At 39.8% G+C, this 19778-nt stretch overlaps 1 protein-coding gene and 1 pseudogene across 2 annotated transcripts in view; one reads left to right on the forward strand and one right to left on the reverse strand.

The window, feature by feature from the left end:
• The window catches only part of MCMBP (minichromosome maintenance complex binding protein), a 68223-nt gene that overhangs the window by 4836 nt on the left and 43609 nt on the right, over window positions 1–19778 (reverse strand). Inside the window, exons 9-14 of one of the 2 annotated variants that reach the window (XM_012531581.3) lie at window positions 14134–14306; window positions 13665–13788; window positions 12381–12498; window positions 7031–7196; window positions 5955–6088; window positions 4640–4804 (exon numbers count right to left, since the gene is read on the reverse strand). In XM_012531581.3, the coding sequence (XP_012387035.2) occupies window positions 4640–4804; window positions 5955–6088; window positions 7031–7196; window positions 12381–12498; window positions 13665–13788; window positions 14134–14306 (880 nt within the window). Of the gene's footprint in view, window positions 1–4639; window positions 4805–5954; window positions 6089–7030; window positions 7197–12380; window positions 12499–13664; window positions 13789–14127; window positions 14307–19778 lie in introns of both variants that reach the window. The other variant, XM_004265766.4, reaches the window with a different exon arrangement.
• Window positions 17617–18912, forward strand: LOC105747793 (Y-box-binding protein 1-like; annotated as a pseudogene).

The raw sequence follows: 19778 nt of genomic DNA on the forward strand, positions 1-19778 counted from the left end.
GATGACATGATACTATACATAGAGAATCTTAAAGATGCCAGCAGGAAACTACTAGAGCTAATCAATGAATTTAGTAAAGTTGCAGGACACAAAATTAATGCACAGAAATCTCTTGCATTCCTATACACTAATGATGAAAAATCTGAAAAAGAAATTAAGGAAACACTCCCATTTACCAGTGCAACAAAAAGAATAAAATACCTAGGAATAAACCTACCTACAGAGACAAAAGACCTGTATGCAGAAAACTACAAAACACTGCTGAAAGAAATTAAAGATGCTACCAACAGATGGAGAGATATACCATGTTCTTGGATTGGAAGAATCAATGTTGTGAAGATGACTATAGTACCCAAAGCCATCTACAGATTCAGTGCAATCCCTATCAAATTACCAATGACATTTTTTACAGAACTAGAGAAAAAAATCTTAAAAGTTGCATGGAGACACAAAAGACCCCGAATAGCCAAAGCAGTCTTGAGGGAAAAAAAACAGAGCTGGAGGAATCAGACTCCCTGACTTCAGACTATACTACAAAGCTACAGTAATCAAGACAATACAGTACTGGCACAAAAATAGAAACACAGATCAATGGAACAGGATAGAAAGCCCAGAGACAAACCCACACACCTATGGTCAACTAATCTATGATAAAGGAGGCAAGGAGATACAATGGAGAAAAGACAGTCTCTTCAATAAGTGGTGCTGGGAAAACTGGACAGCTACATGTAAAAGAATGAAATTAGAACACTCCCTAATACCATACACAAAAATAAACTCAAAATGGATAAAAGACCTAAATCTAAGACTGGACACCATAAAACTCTTAGAGGAAAACATAGGAAGAACACTCTTTGACATAAATCACAGCAAGATCTTTTCTCATCCACCTCCTAGAGTAATGGAAGTAAAAACAAAAATAAACAAATGGGACCTAATGAAACTTAAAAGCTTTTGCACAGCAAAGGAAACTACAAACAAGACGAAAAGACAACCCTCAGAATGGGAGAAAATATTTGCAAACAAATCAACAGACAATGGATTAATCTCCAAAATATATAAACAGCTCATGCAGCTCAATATTAAAAAAACAAACCACCCAATCCAGAAATGGGCAGACGACCTAAACAGACATTTCTCCAAAGAAGACATACAGATGGCCAAGAAGCACATAAAAAGCTGCTCAACATCACTAATTATTAGGGAAATGCAAATCAAAACTACAATGAGGTATCACCTCACACCAGTCAGAATGGGCATCATCAGAAAATCTACAAAGAAAAATGCTGGAGAGGGTGTGTAAAATAGGGAACCCTCTTGCACTGTTGGTGGGAATGCAAACTGATACAGCCACTATGGAGAACAGTATGGAGGTTCCTTAAAAAACTAAAAATAGAATTACCATATGACCCAGCAATCCCACGACTGGGCATATACCCAGAGAAAACCATAATTCAAAAAGACAAATGCACCCCAGTGTTGACTGCAGCACTATTTACAATAGCCAGGACATGGAAGCAACCTAAATGCCAATCCACAGACGAATGGATAAAGATGTGGTACATATATACAATGGAATATTACTCAGCCATAAAAAGGAAATAAATTGGGGCATCTGTAGAGACGTGGATGCATCTAGAGACTGTCATACAGAGTGAAGTAAGTCAGAAAGAGAAAAACAAATATTGTACATTAACGCATATATGTGGAACCTAGAAAATGGTACAGATGAACCGGTTTGCAGGGCAGAAATTGAGACACAGAAGTAGAGAACAGACGTATGGACACCAAGGGGGGAAAGTGGTGGGGTTGTGGTGTGATGAACTGGGAGATTGGGATTGACATATATATACTAATATATATAAAATGGATAACTAATAAGAACCTGCTATATAGGGCTTCCCTGGTGGCACAGTGGTTGAGAGTCGGCCTGCCGATGCAGGGGACATGGGTTCATGCCCTGGTCCGGGAAGATCCCAAATGCCGCGGAGCGGCTGGGCCTGTGAGCCATGGCCGCTGAGCCTGCGCAGCCAGAGCCTGTGCTCCGCAACGGGAGAGGCCACAACAGTGAGAGGCCCGCGTAACACACACACACACAAAAAACAAAAAACAAAGAACCTGCTGTATAAAAAAAAAAAAATTCAAAAGTCACTGTGGGAAAAAAAAACAACCACCAAACCAAAAAGAAAAAAAAAAAGAAAATCTGGGGAATGAGATATCCTTAAGGGGATCTGGAGGGGGAGGAATACACATATATATGTATATATACATATACACACATATGCATATATATGTATATATACATATACACACACACATATATATTCTTTTATACACATATACATATACACACCCACACACACAAATATGTGTGTGTGGGTGTGTATATCTATCCCCAACCACCAGGAATTTAGAAGGTCACATGCATGCCCAGGGCTGGGCACATGCTCAGAAGATCTGAGCCTGAGTAGGCAGGCCATAAGCTCTCACCACTGAACAACCTTGAGGCTCTGTGCAAGTAGAAGGCAAAGGCTAGGGGGCAGCTGTAAACTGCATGGCTGAGTGTTAAAGGATTGCTCCAACATGGATACAGAGTCCCTTAGCTTAGACTGGGAGACTGCTTCCAGGCATCTAAGGAAATTAAATTTCTATCCAATCACTGCCCACTGAGCTAACCAAGCCAAGACTTCAGTGCCCACATACAACTAAGAATACAGACTTTTAAAAATCAGTTCAGAAAAGTCACTAAACAACAAAGAGCAACAACAACAAAACCCTGGGGGGGCAGGTGGGGAGGGGGCAGAATCTGCCAGAGCAGAGTTGCCAAATTACATTATTTACAACACCTGGTTTGGGCTTCCCTGGTGGCGCAGTGGTTAAGAATCCGCCTGCCAATGCAGGGAACATGGGTTCGAGCCCTGGTCCGGGAAGATCCCCCATGCCGCGGAGCAACTAAGCCTGTGCGCCACAACTACTGAGCCTGTGTTCTAGAGCCCGCGAGCCACAACTACTGAAGCCCGCGCGCCTAGAGCCCGTGCTCTGCAACAAGAGAACCCACCCAATGAGAAGCTTGTGCGCCACAACGAAGAGTAGCCCCCACTTGCCTCAACTAGAGAAAAGCCTGCACGCAGCAATAAAGACCCAACGCAGCCAAAGATAAATAACTAGATTAAAAAAATAAATCATCTATAAAAAAGCTGGTTTTCAATACAAAAAGTAGGAGAAATACAAAGAGACAAGAATGTGTAGCCCCCTTCATTGGAAAATAAGGCCTTGAGGAAACTTAAATATTGGAATTACTACACAAAGACTTTAAATTAGCTATTTTAAATATATTCAAAGAACTAAAGGAAACCATGAATAAAGAACTTTAAGTATGAGAATGATGTCTCACCAAATAGAAAATACCAGTAAAGCGATAGGAATTATTTAAAAAGCAAACAGAAATTCTGAAGTTGAAAAATACAACTTAAATTAAAAATTCGCTTGAAAGGCAGAAGAAAGATTCAGCAAATCTGTAGACAGGCTGACCAAAATTATCTGGTCTGTGGAACAGAAAGCAAAAAGAATGAGGAAAACTGAACAGAGCCTCAAAGACCTGTGGGACACCATCAAATGTACCACATACATACATGGGAGTGCCACAGAGGAGAAAGGGGCAGAAAAAAACTTAAAGAAATAATGGTCAAAAACTTACCAAATGTCTTGAAAACTCCCCCCAAATGTGCATTAATCTGCACATCCAAGAAGCTCAATAAATTGCAAGTAGGATAAACTCAAAGAGATCCATATGTAGACACATTACAGCTAAACTGTCAAAAGCCAAAGAGAGAATCTTGAAAGGACAAGAGAAAAATGACTCATTGTGTACAAAGAACCCTCACTGGAAACTGACTTCTCCTCAGAAAATCCACTAGGCAGTTGGAGGACTTAAAAGTGCTGAAAGAACAAGCCTATGAACCAAGAATTCTACATCCAGCAATATTAGTCTCCAAAAATTAAGGAGAAATTAAGACATTCCCAGGTAAGCAAAAACTGAGAATGTGTCACAAGCAGAGCTCCCCCATAAAAAATACTGAGAAATACGAAAGAGAGTTCTCCAGGCTCAAGTGAAAGTAACTCGGATCCACGTGAAGATCACTGGTAAAGGTAACTACACAGGTAAATATAAAAGGTAGTATAAATGTCTTTAAAGACAACTGCATAAAGCAATAATTACAAATGTGTTGACAGACGTATCAGTGTATAAAGACGTAATGTGAATGATAATAAAGCACAAAGGAGCGGGAGAAGGAATGGAAGTATAAAGGAGCAAAGTTTTTGCATACTATTGTGCTTAAACTGGCATAATCCTAAATTAATCCCAGATTATCATAGTTAAGATGTTAGTGTAGCTCCCAGGGCAACTACTAAAGAAAAAAAATATGTCATAAAAGAAAAGACATGGAAATTAAAATTGTACACTAGAAATATCTATTTCAAACACAAGAAGACAATAATGGAGGACTAGAGGAACAAAAAAGACATATGACACAGAAAACAAATAGCAAGATTACCTTACCAGTAATTACAATAAATGTAAATTGATTAAATATCCCAATTCAACACAGGGAAATCCTTTGTTTTAACCCAAACACACCTTGGTTATTTCATCAGATATGCTATAATCCAGGAACCTCAAAAGGGTCAGGTAAATGCGGAATTTATTCAGCACGGAAGGCAGCACCGCAGAGAGAAGGCTGTTCATGTACTCCTCCATGTTTGGTGGAATTAGCTGTGGCTGTAAGTGGATCTGGCAGTCTGCCTAAAATGAGAAACAGTACACATCATTTTCCAAGTTCCTAAATCAACCTAGAATTTCAGAGGGATGCATTATCTCTATCAGCCCCTAAGGGAATTAAACACAATTCATTATTAGGGGGAGGTCACTTTTTAATATTAATTTCTATGCACTGTAACTCAGCAATAATTACAGAAGTTAGCCTTTTCTTTTTTTTTTTTTTTTTTTTTTTTTCGGTATGCGGGCCTCTCTCTGTTGTGGCCTCTCCCGTTGCGGAGCGCAGGCTCAGCAGCCATGGCTCACGGGCCCAGCCGCTCCGCGGCATGTGGGATCTTCCCGGACCGGGGCACGAACTCGTGTCCCCTGCATCGGCAGGCGGACTCTCAACCACTGCGCCACCAGGGAAGCCCAGTTAGCCTTTTCTTGGTTACTTATGTTTCCTCAATGGTATCAGTAAACATATAAAAAGATAGTGAATCTCTAAAAAGCAGCTAATTAAAATGTTATAGATGTTTTCTTAATCATGGAACATGTACTCTATTTCTTACTGAACTGCATTTCTAGAAACCACATATAGCAAATCACACTTTCCCACAGAAATTTACCACTGGGCCATTTCATTCTCATTCACAGGCAGTTCCTCATATATCAAGGGTGAACATCATTATACACAGCAACTGTACGCCTTTTCAACAACTGGGCATACTTCTCATCATTAATGACTCAGACGTAAAAGCTCTCTTCATTAGTCACTGATGATTCACCAGAGCATTTCACGATAAAGCATAGAAATAATTACCAGGTGATTAGGAACATTTTAAAAGGAACTCTAAAATATTTCTCACGTAGGATTGGCAGAAACAATGGAACAGAGGCAGCAAGAACAAAGGTCTGGATGTTAATCAGGCAATTTACAGACAGTTTCTACTTTCTCTCCCTACATGTGGGAGTTTTCTGCTGCCAAGAGTTTTCTTTGCTTGTCTTGTGATTTTCTTTACAGATACAAAGTTTTCATCCCAGAGAACAAAATAAGCAGTTCCCTCATTAATAATCGGCAGCCACAACTCTGAAACAAGTTTAACTTATTAATAATAAGCAGTACCAAGAAACAAAGCAAAAATATAGATATCTTTCCAATATAACCTCCGTCCATTTAAAAATGACCCTTCATTACCGGCAGGAGTGATCTCCCCTCCGAAGTAATAAAAACATTAATATTGCAGGGGAATTCCATCTGGTGGTAGCTGAAGTCATAATCCACCTTCTGCCAAGTTATTAGGTTGCTCAGGGCAGTCACATTATGAACACCTACAAAAACAAGGGAATAATTTTTCAGTAACTTGATTTTAATCACCTAACCAAATTAGTTTTGCTGACATTAATAATAAGACATGAGATTTCTACTGCTTTAAAAAAAAAGTATATGAGGCACTGTTCAGTCTTCTAAATGGTCATTAATTAATAGGCTTCACAGATAATATCTGTCAAGCTACACAAACATACTTCTGGAGCCAAGATTCCTCCCCCACCCACCCCAAATCTAATACCAAGCATCTGGTGTGCAATTAGATATAAAATAGTTCCCGATAAAAGTATGATTATTTTGTATGTGGCATCTTCACAGGGCTAAAATAATCTGGTAGAACCAAAATTATTTTTATACAGAGATAAGGTTACTGAATTTTACTGAGTTTATACTCACCTTTGCCTTAATTCTACCCAGTCTACACTATTTTTTCTATTTTTACCTCTTGAACTTACACCAGCAAAGTGTCTTAATTCTCATTTGAGCACAGATAAAGCAATCTGCTTTCTTGTAATTTTATAACATGTTCCATAACTGAGGTTAGTGCAAGCCATCTGATCTACTAAATATTTTTTCAGAGATTCTTTGAAAAAAAATTTTTAAATCACATTGGCTGGTAGAAAATGTTTTATTAGATCTTTTCTACAACTTTTCTTTTGAGGTAATATAGGACTAAAGGCAAAACCTCCTCCCTTTTCAGCCTTTAAAAAGCTACCTGCTACTTGGTGTATTATCATACTATTTTCAAACTATCACAAAACATAGTTGATGTACACAACTTATTTGTTAATGATATATGCTTTAACCAAATTCACAGAGCAAGCCTTTGTCTTAAGTACTTGTGAAGTGTGAATTTGTCTTTGTTCAGTTATTCCTTAGAAGATCATTACCACGCCTGGCTTTGCTGGGAGTTAGAAATGGAAGGACAACGTCCGTGCACACACCTGGCGTGTCCAGCTGCCCCTGTTCCAGGAGAGTTTCATCAATTACAAGAGAAGTATTGCTGGGCAGCTGGAGGAGCCCGCTGACCAAGCGATTGGCTGTGTAGTCTTTGTGGGGAATGAATTTCAAGTGGTTCATGTTCGCTATAGTCATCTGCAGATGAAAAGACTGCAAAGAGAAATTTTTTTAATGATCAAGGAACTAAGTTTCCCTCTTTTAAGAAAACATATATTTGGAGTTAAACACTACATTTTATAATGGAAAGAAAGAGCTTATTATTTCTAAGGGAGTAAGCAGTCTCATGGTTTCCTGAGCTCTTAGAAACAAAAATTTCTCCATCATAAGAATTTCTGATTCTATGAGCTGCTTTATTTTCAGCTGTCTTGTTCAGTATTCTTGAAGAATATTTTTTATTTTACCAGTGAACCAGAAACAAATGATAAACAACTGATATATATATCAAATATTCAGAGGCTTAACTTCTTTAACTGACCACAGGCTAACAAAACAGAAAATAAAATGTTTATTTACACATCAAGACGGAGAGAGAAAAGCTTAATTTTCCTCTGTGCTCCCTGAATTAAAATCATATTCATCAGTAAAGGCAAACATACAGTAGAAGTACGAAATCATCCATACACAAATACGATATCTAAATCAGTAATCGTGAGAGGAGAGGACAAACACCAAACTATATTGCCCAAGGTGATCTACAAATTCAATGCAATCCCTATCAAATTACCAATGGCGTTTTTTGTTTTTGTTTTTGTTTTTTTGCGGTACACAGGCCTCTCACTGTTGTGGCCTCTCCCGTTTCGGAGCACAGGCTCCGGACGCGCAGGCTCAGCGGCCATGGCTCACAGGCCCTAGCCACTCCGCGGCATGTGGGATCTTCCCAGACCCGGGCACAAACTGAACCTGTGTCCCCTGCATCGGCAGGCAGACTCTCAACCCACTGCGCCACCAGGGAAGCCCCCAATGGCATTTTCTATAGAACTAGAAAAAAAATTTTTAGTTTGTATGGAAACACAAAAGACCCCAAATAGCCAAAGCAATCTTGAGAAAGAAAAACGGAGCTGGAGGAATCAGGCTCCCTGACTTCAGACTATACTACAAAGCTACAGTCATCAAAACAGTATGGTACTAGCACAAAACAAAAATATAGATCAATGGAACAGAACAGAAAGCCCAGAAATAAACCCACACACATATGGTCAATTAATCTACAACAAAGGAGGCAAGAATATACCATGAAGAAATGACAGTCTCTTCAATAAGTGTTGCTGGGAAAACTGGACAGCCACACGTAAAAGAATGAATTAGAACAGTCTCTAACACCATATAAAAAAATAAACTCAGAATGGATTAAAGACCTAAATGTAAGACTGGATACCATAAAACTCCTAGAGGAAAACATAGGCAGAGCACTCTGACATAAATGGCAGCAATATCTTTTTGGATCTATCTCCTAGAGTAATGGAAATAAAAACAAAAATAAACAAATGGGACCTAATTAAACTTAAAAGCTTTTGCACAACAAAGGAAACCATAAACTAAATGAAAAGAAAACCTACAGAATGGGAGAAAATATTTGCAAATTATGCAACTGACAAGGGCTTAGTTTCCAAAATATACAAACAGCTCATACAGCTCAGTATCAAAATAACAAACCCAATCAAAAAGTGGGCACAGGGCTTCCCTGGTGGCGCAGTGGTTGAGTGTCCGCCTGCCGATGCAGGGGACACGGGTTTGTGCCCCAGTCCGGGAGGATCCCACATGCCACGGAGCGGCTGGGCCCGTGAGCCATGGCCGCTGAGCCTGCGTGTCCGGAGCCTGTGCTCCACAATGGGAGAGGCCACAACAGTGAGAGGCCCGCGTACCGCAAAAAAAAAAAAAAAAAAAAAAGTGGGCACAGACCTAAGTAGGCATTTCTCCAGAGACGACATACACATGGCCAAAAGGCACATGAAAAGATGCTCAACATTGCTGTTAGAGAAATGCAGATCAAAACTACAATGAGATATCACTCACACTGGTCAGAATGGCCATCATCAAAAAGTCTACAAATAATAAATGCTGGAGAGGGTGTGGAGAAAAGGGAATCCTCCTACACTGTTGGTGGGAATGTAAGTTGGTGCAGCCTCTATGGAAAACAGTATGGAGTTTCCTCAGAAAACTAAAAATAGAATTACTAAAGGATCCAGCAATCCCACTCCTGGGCATACAAACAAAACTCTAAACCAAAAAGATACATGCACCCCTTTGTTCATAGCAGCACTATTCACAATAGCCAAGACATGGAAACAACCTAAATGTCCATCAACAGATGAATGGATAAAGAAGATGTGGTACATATATACAATGGAATACTCAGCCATAAAATCCAATGAAATAATGGCATTTGCAGCAACATGGATGGATCTAGAGATTATCATACTAAGTAAAGTAAGCCAGACAGAGAAAGACAAATATCGTATGATATCACTTACATGTGGAATCTTAAAAAAAAAAAAAAAAAAAAGATACAAATGAACTTATATACAAAACAGAAATAGACCCACAGACACAGAAAACAAACTTATGGTTACCAAAGGGGAAAGGGCTGAGGGGTGGGGGGATAAATTAGGAGTTTGGGATTAACATAATACACTACTGCATATAAAACAGATAACCAACAGGGACCTACTATATAGCACAAGGAAGTATACTCAATATTCTGTAATAACCTATATGAGAAAAGAATCTGAGAAAAAAATAGATATATATGTGTAACTGAATCACTCTGCTGTACACCTGAAACTAACACAACACTGTAAATCAACTGTACTTCAATTTTTAAAAAATCTGTGAATCACTATATTGTACACCTGTAACTTATATAATATTATATATCAACTATACTTCCATTTTAAAAATTTTTAATAAATTTTGAAAATAAAATAAAACTATATTCATTCAGCATAGACAGCTGCAGACCTCTAAACAAATTGCTCCAAGGAGGCCTGAGGTGTGGAGGACTCCACACTGTCATCAGTGCTGTGGGTCTCGGAACCTGCTCTACCCGGGAGAGCCACCTCCTCACCCAGTCTCAGCAGCAGAAAATCAGTTAAGTCCACCTGCACCTCCCTCCGTCTTCCTGAGCCCACCACCCAGTGCCCTCTGCACCCTGCGTTGTACTTCAATCTAAGATCACTCTGGACCATAAAGAAGTATGTGTGGTACGGGTGGAGACTAGGGTGGGGAAGGATGTCAAGGAAGAGAGAAGGTGTATTTTCAAAATGCAGAGGATTTTTGTACTTTGGCTCAGTAATTCAAAGAAAGTGGGGGGGGGGGTGTCATATTATAGATACAAGGAAATGACCCCGAAAGAAACAGAGTCTGTCGAAACAAAAGGTGGCATAGAGCAGGGTGCAGCTCCATATAAGCAAAAGTAGGTCACTCACACTTACTGCTACGAAAACTAAATAAGATATTAAAAAGGCAAGTGTTTAGAAAAAGTTCAGTGCTAAACACAAACATAAGAGTAATATAAGGGAGTGGGAGATGGTAAAAATGAAACAGTAAAACAAACCACTACAAAGTGATGTAGAATAAAAAGAACAAAAAGGAAATACCTTACCATGCAAGGATCCTGAGTACTTTCCTCATATCACTTTCATACTTAAAAATATAATTCACGTCCCAAGTATGTGCTACTTAAATCTTGGCCTCAAGCTTTGAGTGGCCCTAGGCTGCCACTCAGACCCCACGTCCTACGCTCCTCCCCAGAACTCATTCCATGGCAGTACACCGGCCCCTCAGGCTGGCGTTCCTCAACATGCCCAGCACGCTGCGCTCGGACCCCGAACTTGTTCTCTGCACAGGACAGACACTTTCCCCAACACGGCCCTGTGTCTTGATCCTGGGTTTGCATCAAGTCTCTCCCTGAACTCCACCCTGGAGAGGGCTTCCCCAACACGCTGTAGATGTCAGCAACTCCACCCTGGCCTACCCCCAGCACTCCCTATCCCCTTCCCCTGGGCCTTTACTGTTCTCCATGGCACTTCAGTGACATACTATATATGTTATTTATTATTTGTTGGTCTTCCACCACCAACAAAATGTGGTCCAGGGCACTCCCAGGGAGTTGCTGGAACCCTTTTATGGGGTCCATGAGGTCAAAATCACACATGGATAAAAGATCCATTCAATGTGCAAGACAGACCAATGAATTTACGATAGCAGAGTATAAAAAGTTCATTGATGAGATTACAGATTTCACACAACTCCTTGAAGAAAATGCCATATGGACAGTTTTGGTCTAGTATCAGAAGAATATCTACAGTTATCTGAAAATGCCATTAAAAGTCCTTCCTTTGCCAACTACTTTTTCATCTGTGTAAGGCCAACATTCCTTCATATACTTCAGTCAAAACATCATGTTACAATAGACTGAATGCAGGAACAGATATGACAATCCAGCTGTCTTCTATTAATCCAGACATTACAGAGACTGGCAAAAATTTAAAACAATGTCACTTTTATCACTAATACTATTTTGTTTGGAAAAATAGCTATTTTTTACAAAAATATTTTACTTTTGCTCATATGTAATTGATTTATTTTCAATGAATATTTTAATATGTTTTTAGTTTTAACTTCTAATATGGTAAATTGATAATAAAAACCCAAACAACATCTCTTTAAGTTCTCAATAATTTTTTAACAGTGTAAAGTGAGTCAAGGAGAGTGAGAAATGTTGGTCTATTTAGTCCAATGCTGTTTCTTCAGAGCCCAGAAGACACTCAATAAACACTGGTTAAATGAATGATCTGTTTCAACCTCTTAAATTTCCAAAGAAGTGATCGGCATTGCCAGTCACACAACTAATCAGAAGCTATTCTCCTGTCCCCAAGATCTTAATACCACACAAACACTGCGTTCCAGATGTCCTGGCAAATAAAGGTAGCTTGACTTTCCAAACAGGAATTAAAACTGGGGTAGGAGAGATCAAGTTATTACCTCAACTAAAAGAATTATGCTCCTATAATTTAGAGTTTACTTAGATTTACGATTTTAAAGCACACAAAGGATACCAAATTGTACAAACAAACTGGCATCAACAGAGAGTACAATGTTAAGGGAGTTACTACAGTTGTGTTGTTACTTGAAGAGACCTGTGCTAAGGCAATAAAGGAAACGTGAAATGTTTAGGAGTTACTACATTTTAAATTATGAAACTAGGCAGGCTTTGTTTCCCCTTAATGAGGTCTGTTAACATCTCAAAGTTAAATGTTTGGGTTGAATGAAAGACAATTAGATGGACTTTTAAAGTGTACTTAAGCTTATAATACATATTTATATTGATCTTACTGCTGGAACTAGATGTTGAATAATTCGATATAAGTGTTCGGTGAAGGTACTATTCCGTGGACACCCACTCAAGTTAACCGTAAATTTTCCTAGTGGAAGAACATCTCTTCTTGTATATCTAGAAAAAAAAAGATATCAACCAATAAGATACTCACGTGATTTCCTGATCTCCATCAAAAAGCAAACGAAGAAAAATTAGCTTAATACTGTCATTAAAATTAAAGCAGATTATTCTGATCAGTTGTTTTTTTAAGCAGAAACAACAATAAAAATAATAGCCAATATTTAAGTGCTGGGCATGTGCCAGGTACTGTTCTAAGTACTTAAATGCTTTCTCATTTAATTCCCAAACACTCTGAGGTAGGTATTATTGTTTTCATTTTACAGATGAGAAACCTGAGATACAGAAATTTTAAGAAACATGCCCACGTTCACGTATCCAGGAAGTGACAGAGCTGAATTTGAACCCAGGTAGTTTGGTTCCAGAGTCTATGCTCTCAACCATCATGTACTACTGTCTCAAATCCTACCTGAGGAAAGATTTATAGTACAAAGATGTTTACTGGAGGATTATTTAAACAGAGAAAAAGTAGGAAAACCTAACATTTAGGGAAAAAGTACAACTGTCTATAATGAAATACTGCACAGCCATTAAGAGGTTCAAGAAGAATTATGATAGGAAACGCTTAACATAAATGATAAAAGATAATGATCTGTTTAGAGTATAACTGAGATCTAAGTAGGGATGGATACATATGTAAACAAAAAAAAGATGATATGAACAGGTACGAAGATCTGTTAACTGAGATCATCTTTAAGTGGTGAGATTACAGACAATTTCAATTTTCTCCTTTATGCTCTTGGAACTTGTTGAAGGCACACATGTTATTTTGAAATCAGAAAACAAAGAGCTGTAGTGAAGTGAAAGGGAGAGGGGCACATGTCCACATACAAGTGAGATGTACACCAAATGGACCTCACAGAGCCTTGGGATGTATAAATAGAGAATTCAGAATGCACAAAGGATAAAACAACTCATTTTACTCATTGGCCAGGTTCTTTATCTGATTTTTGCTCTTAAATTTAAGAAGATACAATCAAAATGCTACATGTGACACTGAGAAAAGTGAAAAAGGAATTTCTGTGATTTGGTATAACACCTGTTACACTAAATAAATAACCATCTGGTGATGAAGCCTGATAAAAACAGAAACCTTTCTGTTCTTTTCCCCTCTCAACAAAACACCAAACTCCCTTAATTCCCACCAAGAACAGAGCACTTACACTGTAGAAATGAGATGTAATATAAGATATTCAGCAGCCAAACTGTCTCCCAAAAGGGCGTGAGTGAGGAACCCCAGCAGTTCTGCTCTGACTGGAGACAATTCAGACATGAAACTAGAAACAACTGGAGAGAGAAAGGAGACCAGATTCAGAACACAAACCAGTTCCTCTCGTGTCTCTTAGGTTAAAAAGTAACTGGAACAAAGCACTGCACATCAGTAGATGACGAGTATGGACTTAAAATATTGGTCAGTAAGTGATGCCAGCTGTCAAAATAAGACAGCGTGTATACCTTTTGGGGGGCCTCATTTTAATGAAGAGAATTAACATAAAGGAAAATGGGGCAAAGAAATGGTGATCGCTGGAGAAATTTATTCTGACGACCAAGAATCTGACTGACAGCTCCACCATGCAGCTTTCACATGCTGGGTAAGTCTCTGGGCCACGAGGCTTTAGCACTTACACTTACTGGTTTTGCTCTCCTCCTTGTTAAGGCAAGCAGGCAGTAAAGGGTTGATGTGCTGCAACTTCTGGGCTAAAACCACATGGATTCTTGGCACTAAGGAGGCAGGAGGACTGTGCACTCTCTGTTCTTCGGCTGTGTCTGTGCATTCCATTGGATCTAGCAGCGAAGAGGCATCCCTGCGGAGAGATGACAGAGCTTCAGTTCACAAAGGCGGCAGCTGTACAGATGTAAAAATAACACACATCTCTGAAAATCAAATGAGAACTCAAGCCAAGAACAATTTCACCTGCACGTCCCCTTAAAGAGCAGAAAATGCTCCTCTTCCTTGTGAACAGTTACATCACAGATTTCAGGCTACTTTGGTCATATTATGAAAGAATGTATTTATTCTATTCTTCAAGATCAATAACATTTTTACTGGGTGTGTTGTAACTGCAACAAATGGGATACAGCATATCACTCATCAAGTTACTTCAGACACCCTTTCTTAAGCTACTAGCTGGGACATCAAATGCTTCACCACGTGTCTCAAAAATGGGGGTCTCTTCCTTAAAAGCCATCAGGTGTCTACTATTCAGTGTGAAGAATCCATTCATCTCTCTTGCTAATTCTTTTTCCTAAATTTTATTCTTACATGATACCTCTCTTGAATAGTGAATAGACAAGCAGTGAAAAGGAAGTGTGAGTTTTTCAGGTTTGCTAAATAAATTAGCAGATGATAGATTTATTGTGAGATGATTGAAACAAATGACTAAGATGTTTTTAGACTTTACAGACTGACTCTAGAGAGTAATCAATTCATACCACCACCCTCCTTAAATACAAGAATGATACCAACAACCTTTATATAGTGTGTACCATGTGCCGGGCAATGTTCTTCACTTTGCACACACAAATTCATTAAAACCTCACAACCACCCTCATGTATAATGAGGAAACCAAGCCACTGTAGTAGTTAAGTGTAAGGTCACAAAGCCAGTAAGTGGCCAAACCAGGATTCCAACCCAGGCCATCTGGCTCAGTCTGTGTACTAAAATGCCTCCATAAATAAAGTAACTCAAGCAGGAAATTCACCATAACCAGAAACAGCCAAGAGAAGCAATTTTGTATGCCATTATTATGGAACTGTTTATTTAAAGTTGTTTAAAACGTCTGTTTTGCATCATTTTTTAAGTGTGAAAAAGTAAGTTCTTCCTATGGAAAACCAGGATGAATGTCCAATATTTAACAAAAAACTCTACTGCAGGGGCAGAATATAATTCCTTTCTTTCGCCAACCTCAAAACAAAAAAAAAAAGAATGAGGATGATCTGGATTTTCAGAATATATTAAGTGAGGGGAAAAAATATGTAAAAGAGCACATATACCATGCCCCCTTTTATATAGGCTAAGTGAGGAAAAAAATATATATGTATCTGTTTTTGCAAAAAAGAGATACAGGAAGGATAAAAGCAGAACTGAGGCTGGTTCCCTACAGCAGCAGTCCTCAGCCTTTTTGGCACCAGGGACCAGTTTCATGGAAGACAATTTTCCCATGGATGGGCTGGGGAGTGGGGGGTGCAGGGGTTGGGGGGATGGTCCAGGTGGCAACACGAGCAAGGGGAGCAGCAGATGAAGCCTCACTCTCCTGCCCTACAGAGCATGGGTGGGAGCAGGGTAGAAGAGATGAGGGTAGTGGGGAATGACATTCCTACATTCTTTTTATACAGTTTTGATTTTGGCAACAATTTCCATGTTTTCTATACTTAAGTACAGAAACCAATAAGGACAGAGGGAAAACTCTGCAGTGAAACACAATGGAAACAAATGAACCTAACTATGTATAATGAATAACAACTAGCAGAGCACTGAAGTGGGAAGAAGTCACCCAGGTAACTCTGGAACACAGCTGACTATATATACACTCTCATTCTAAAATAAAAATTGGAAACAAATAATGAACTCAAGTTACTAGGTTTGTTTTTTGCAGTGGTATGGGTTATCAATTCTGAAATTACCTTCTCTGCATAGCAGTCTCCTCTTATCAGCAGGGAATACATTCCAAAACCCCTAGTGGATGCCTGAAACTATGGATAGTACTGAGCCCCATGATAACTAATAATAAAAATGAACAATTACAATGATATACTGTAATAAAAGTTACGTGAATGTGGTTTCTCTCTCAAAATATCTTATTGTACAAATTTAATGCCTTCTCCATCTTAACTAAGCACTTATCACATACTGTGACTGTAACTTTTGCAGGTTGAGATGCAAAAGCAAAACTAGCACTAATTTCTTTTTCCATCTCAACAATTTTACAGAATCTTCTACTGTTCTTACTGTAGATCTTAACAACCTCAGCATACAATTTTTTTTTCTTTCCGTTCAAGTCAAAAAATTTTACCTTTTCACTTCAAAAAAAGCATTTTACAGCTTTTCTTTGGCATACCCAAATTGCCACATCACTACTCTTATGCTTTGGGGCCATTATTAAGTAAAATAAGGGTTACTTGACTACAGGCACTGTGATACCTGGAAAGTCGATCTGATAACTGAGATGGCTACTAAGTGACTAACGGATGGCATACCCTGGACAAAGGGATGATTCACGTCCTGGGCAGGACGGAGTGGGACAACTCAAAATTTCATCACACTAAGAAAGGTATGCAATTTAAAACTTATTGTTTATTTCTGGAATTTCCCAGTTAATATTTTCAGACAGCGGTTGACTGTAGGTAACTGAAACCATGGAAAGCAAAACCAAAGTGAGGGGGACCCTACTATATCACAGAACTGAGCAAAGGAATATACTGAGGATACTAGGAGTCAAGTTTCTTTCTGTTAGAAAAGGGAATGACAAATACGGAAAGGAGGAAGACTAGAATGACACCGAGTTGAGGAGCTGAACTGAACTGGAACCAGGAAGACAGTGTGAGCTCATGGTTTCTGATATTGTAAATAATATAAAAATATATGTAGATGTGTGTATATAAATGTGTGCGTGTGTGAGTATGTATATATTTATTTCCTAGCTCTGCTGAAATGGCATAGAAGCAATGCCAGCTCAGTACCAATGAGCACACCAGTACTCAAATCTTGATTTTTTTAAACAAAATTCTTCACAGGTGCTCCTTGGGAAAAGGGCTGAAACTGAGGCTGAAGCATGGGAAGTACAAGATGAGGCTGAAACAGCTTAATGCATCAGAAAAGATATGTTCAAAAATGGTAAGATAAGGTCACGTCAAAAAGAACCCACTGGTGGCGCAGTGGTTGAGAGTCCACCTGCCGATGTAGGGGACACGGGTTCGTGCCCCGGTCTGGGAGGATCCCACATGCCGCGGAGCGGCTGGGCCCGTGAGCCATGGCCGCTGAGCCTGCGCGTCTGGAGCCTGTGCTCCGCAACGGGAGAGGCCACAACAGTGAGAGGCCCGTGTACCACAAAAAAAAAAAAAAAAAAGAACCCACAGTTCGATCGGTAGCAGGAGCGGACCCCGGAGAGCCCCGAGCAGCCCCACTGCCACCGTCCCCACTCACCATCACCGCAACCATGAGCAGCGAGGCCGAGACCCAGCAGCCACCCGCCGCCCAACCCCCCGCCCTCACTGCTGCCGCCGCCAAGCCCAGCACGACGGGCATGGGCAGGACTGGCAGTGGCTCAAGGCAGCAGTGGCCCCGGCAGCCTCACATCAGCGGCGCCTGCTGGCGGGGACAAAAAGATCATTACGGCGAAGGTTCTGGGAACAGTAAAATGGTTCAATGTAAGAAACAGATATGGTTTCATCAACAGGAATGACACCAAGGAACATGTATTCGTACACCAGACTGCCATAAAGAAGAACCCCAGGTAGTACCTTCGCGGTGTAGCAAATGGAGAGACTGTGGAGTTCGATGTTGCTGAAGGAGAAAAGGGGGGTGTGCAGGCAGCAAATGTTACAGGCCCTGGTGCAGTTCCAGCGCAAGGCAGTAAACATGCAGCAGACCGTAACCATCATAGACACTATCCACGTCGTAGGGGTCCTCCACGCAATCACCCGCAGAATTACCAGAACAGTGAGAGTGGGGAAACGAATGAGGGATCGGAGAGTGCCAGGCCCAACAGCGTCGGCCCTACCGCAGGCGAAGGTGCCCACCTTACTGCATGCAGAGACCCAGTGGGTGTCGACCACAGCACTCCAACCCTCCTGTGCAGAGAGAAGTGATGGAGGGTGCTGACAACCAGGGTGCAGGAGAACAAGGTAGAGGAGTGAGACAGAATATGCCTTCCTCGCCAAAGATGCCCAGAGAGGACAGCAATGAAGAAGATAAGGAAAATCAAGGAGATGAGACCCAGCGTCAGCAGCCACCTCGACATCGGTACCGCGGCAACTTCAATTACCGACGCAGACGCCCAGAAAACCCTGAACCACAAGATGGCAAAGAGACAAAAGCAGCCAATCCACCAGCTGAGAATTCATCCGCACCCGAGGCTGAGCAGGGCAGGGCTGAGAAAATGCCGGCTTACCATCTCTACCATCACCCGGTTTAGTCATCCAACAAGAAGAAACAAATATGAAATTCCAGCAATAAGAAATGAACAAAAGATTGGAGCTGAAGACCTTAAGTGCTTGCTTTTTGCCTGCTGACCACATAACTAGAACTATCTGCATTATCTAAGCAGCAAGGGGTTTTTATTATTTTTACCTAAAGACGTCTCTTTCAGGTAATGACAAACATGTTTTAAAAAAAAAAAAAAGAAAAAGCCTGTTTTTTCTCAATACACCTTTAAAGGTTTTTAAATTGTTTCATATCTGGTCAAGTTGAGACTTTTTTAAGAACCTCATTTTTAATTTGCAATAAAGTTTACTGCTTGATTTTTTCAAAAAAGTCAACAAACTGCAAGCACCAGTTTTAAGGTCTTAAATAATAATAATTAAAAAAAAAAGAAGAACACAGAGCCTGCTTAAAGTGGCTCCCAGTAGCCAAATATGGGAAAATTTGAGCCTCAAAATAAATAACAGATTAACATCCACACTAACATAAACAAAAAGTACTTGAATGAATAAATAGGAGAGAAATCTTACAGTAGAATGCCAATGAATAAATGTAGAGGGAATGACTGAACAGAAAATCACCATCAGAGTAACAACTGAGTCTAACAAGAATCATCAATGAATGCTAAAATAAGTGGGTGAAAATTAAATGAAACTGAAATGATATGGTCTTGAAGTAGCTCCCTCTAAACTACCTGTTAACTACAAAGTGAAAAATAGTAACTTTACAGTAGAGAAACCTGGTAGACCTTAACCTGAGCAAAAGAATATACTGAGGATACTGAGAGTCAAGTTTCTTTCTGTTAGAAAAGGGGATTACAAATACAGAAAGGAGGAAGACTAGAATGACACTGAGTTGTGGAGCTGAACTGAACTGGAACCAGGAAGACAGTGTGAGCTCATGGTTTCTGATATACCGACTTGTAAATAATACAAAGACTGATGTACATGTGTACCACAAGTAACCAAGTGGTCAAAAAGAACTTCACCAGGAACGGGATACTGTACCTGCTGGTGTGATACACTGAGAAAGATACATCACTTTGTAGTTTCCTGCCCCAAATGTATAACCAGAATCTAATCACACGGACACATCAGACAAACCTAAACTGAGAGACACCCTACAAAATAACTGGCT

This window comes from Orcinus orca, chromosome 14, assembly GCF_937001465.1.
Source record: "Orcinus orca chromosome 14, mOrcOrc1.1, whole genome shotgun sequence".
In the NCBI taxonomy this organism is placed as follows: domain Eukaryota; kingdom Metazoa; phylum Chordata; class Mammalia; order Artiodactyla; family Delphinidae; genus Orcinus; species Orcinus orca.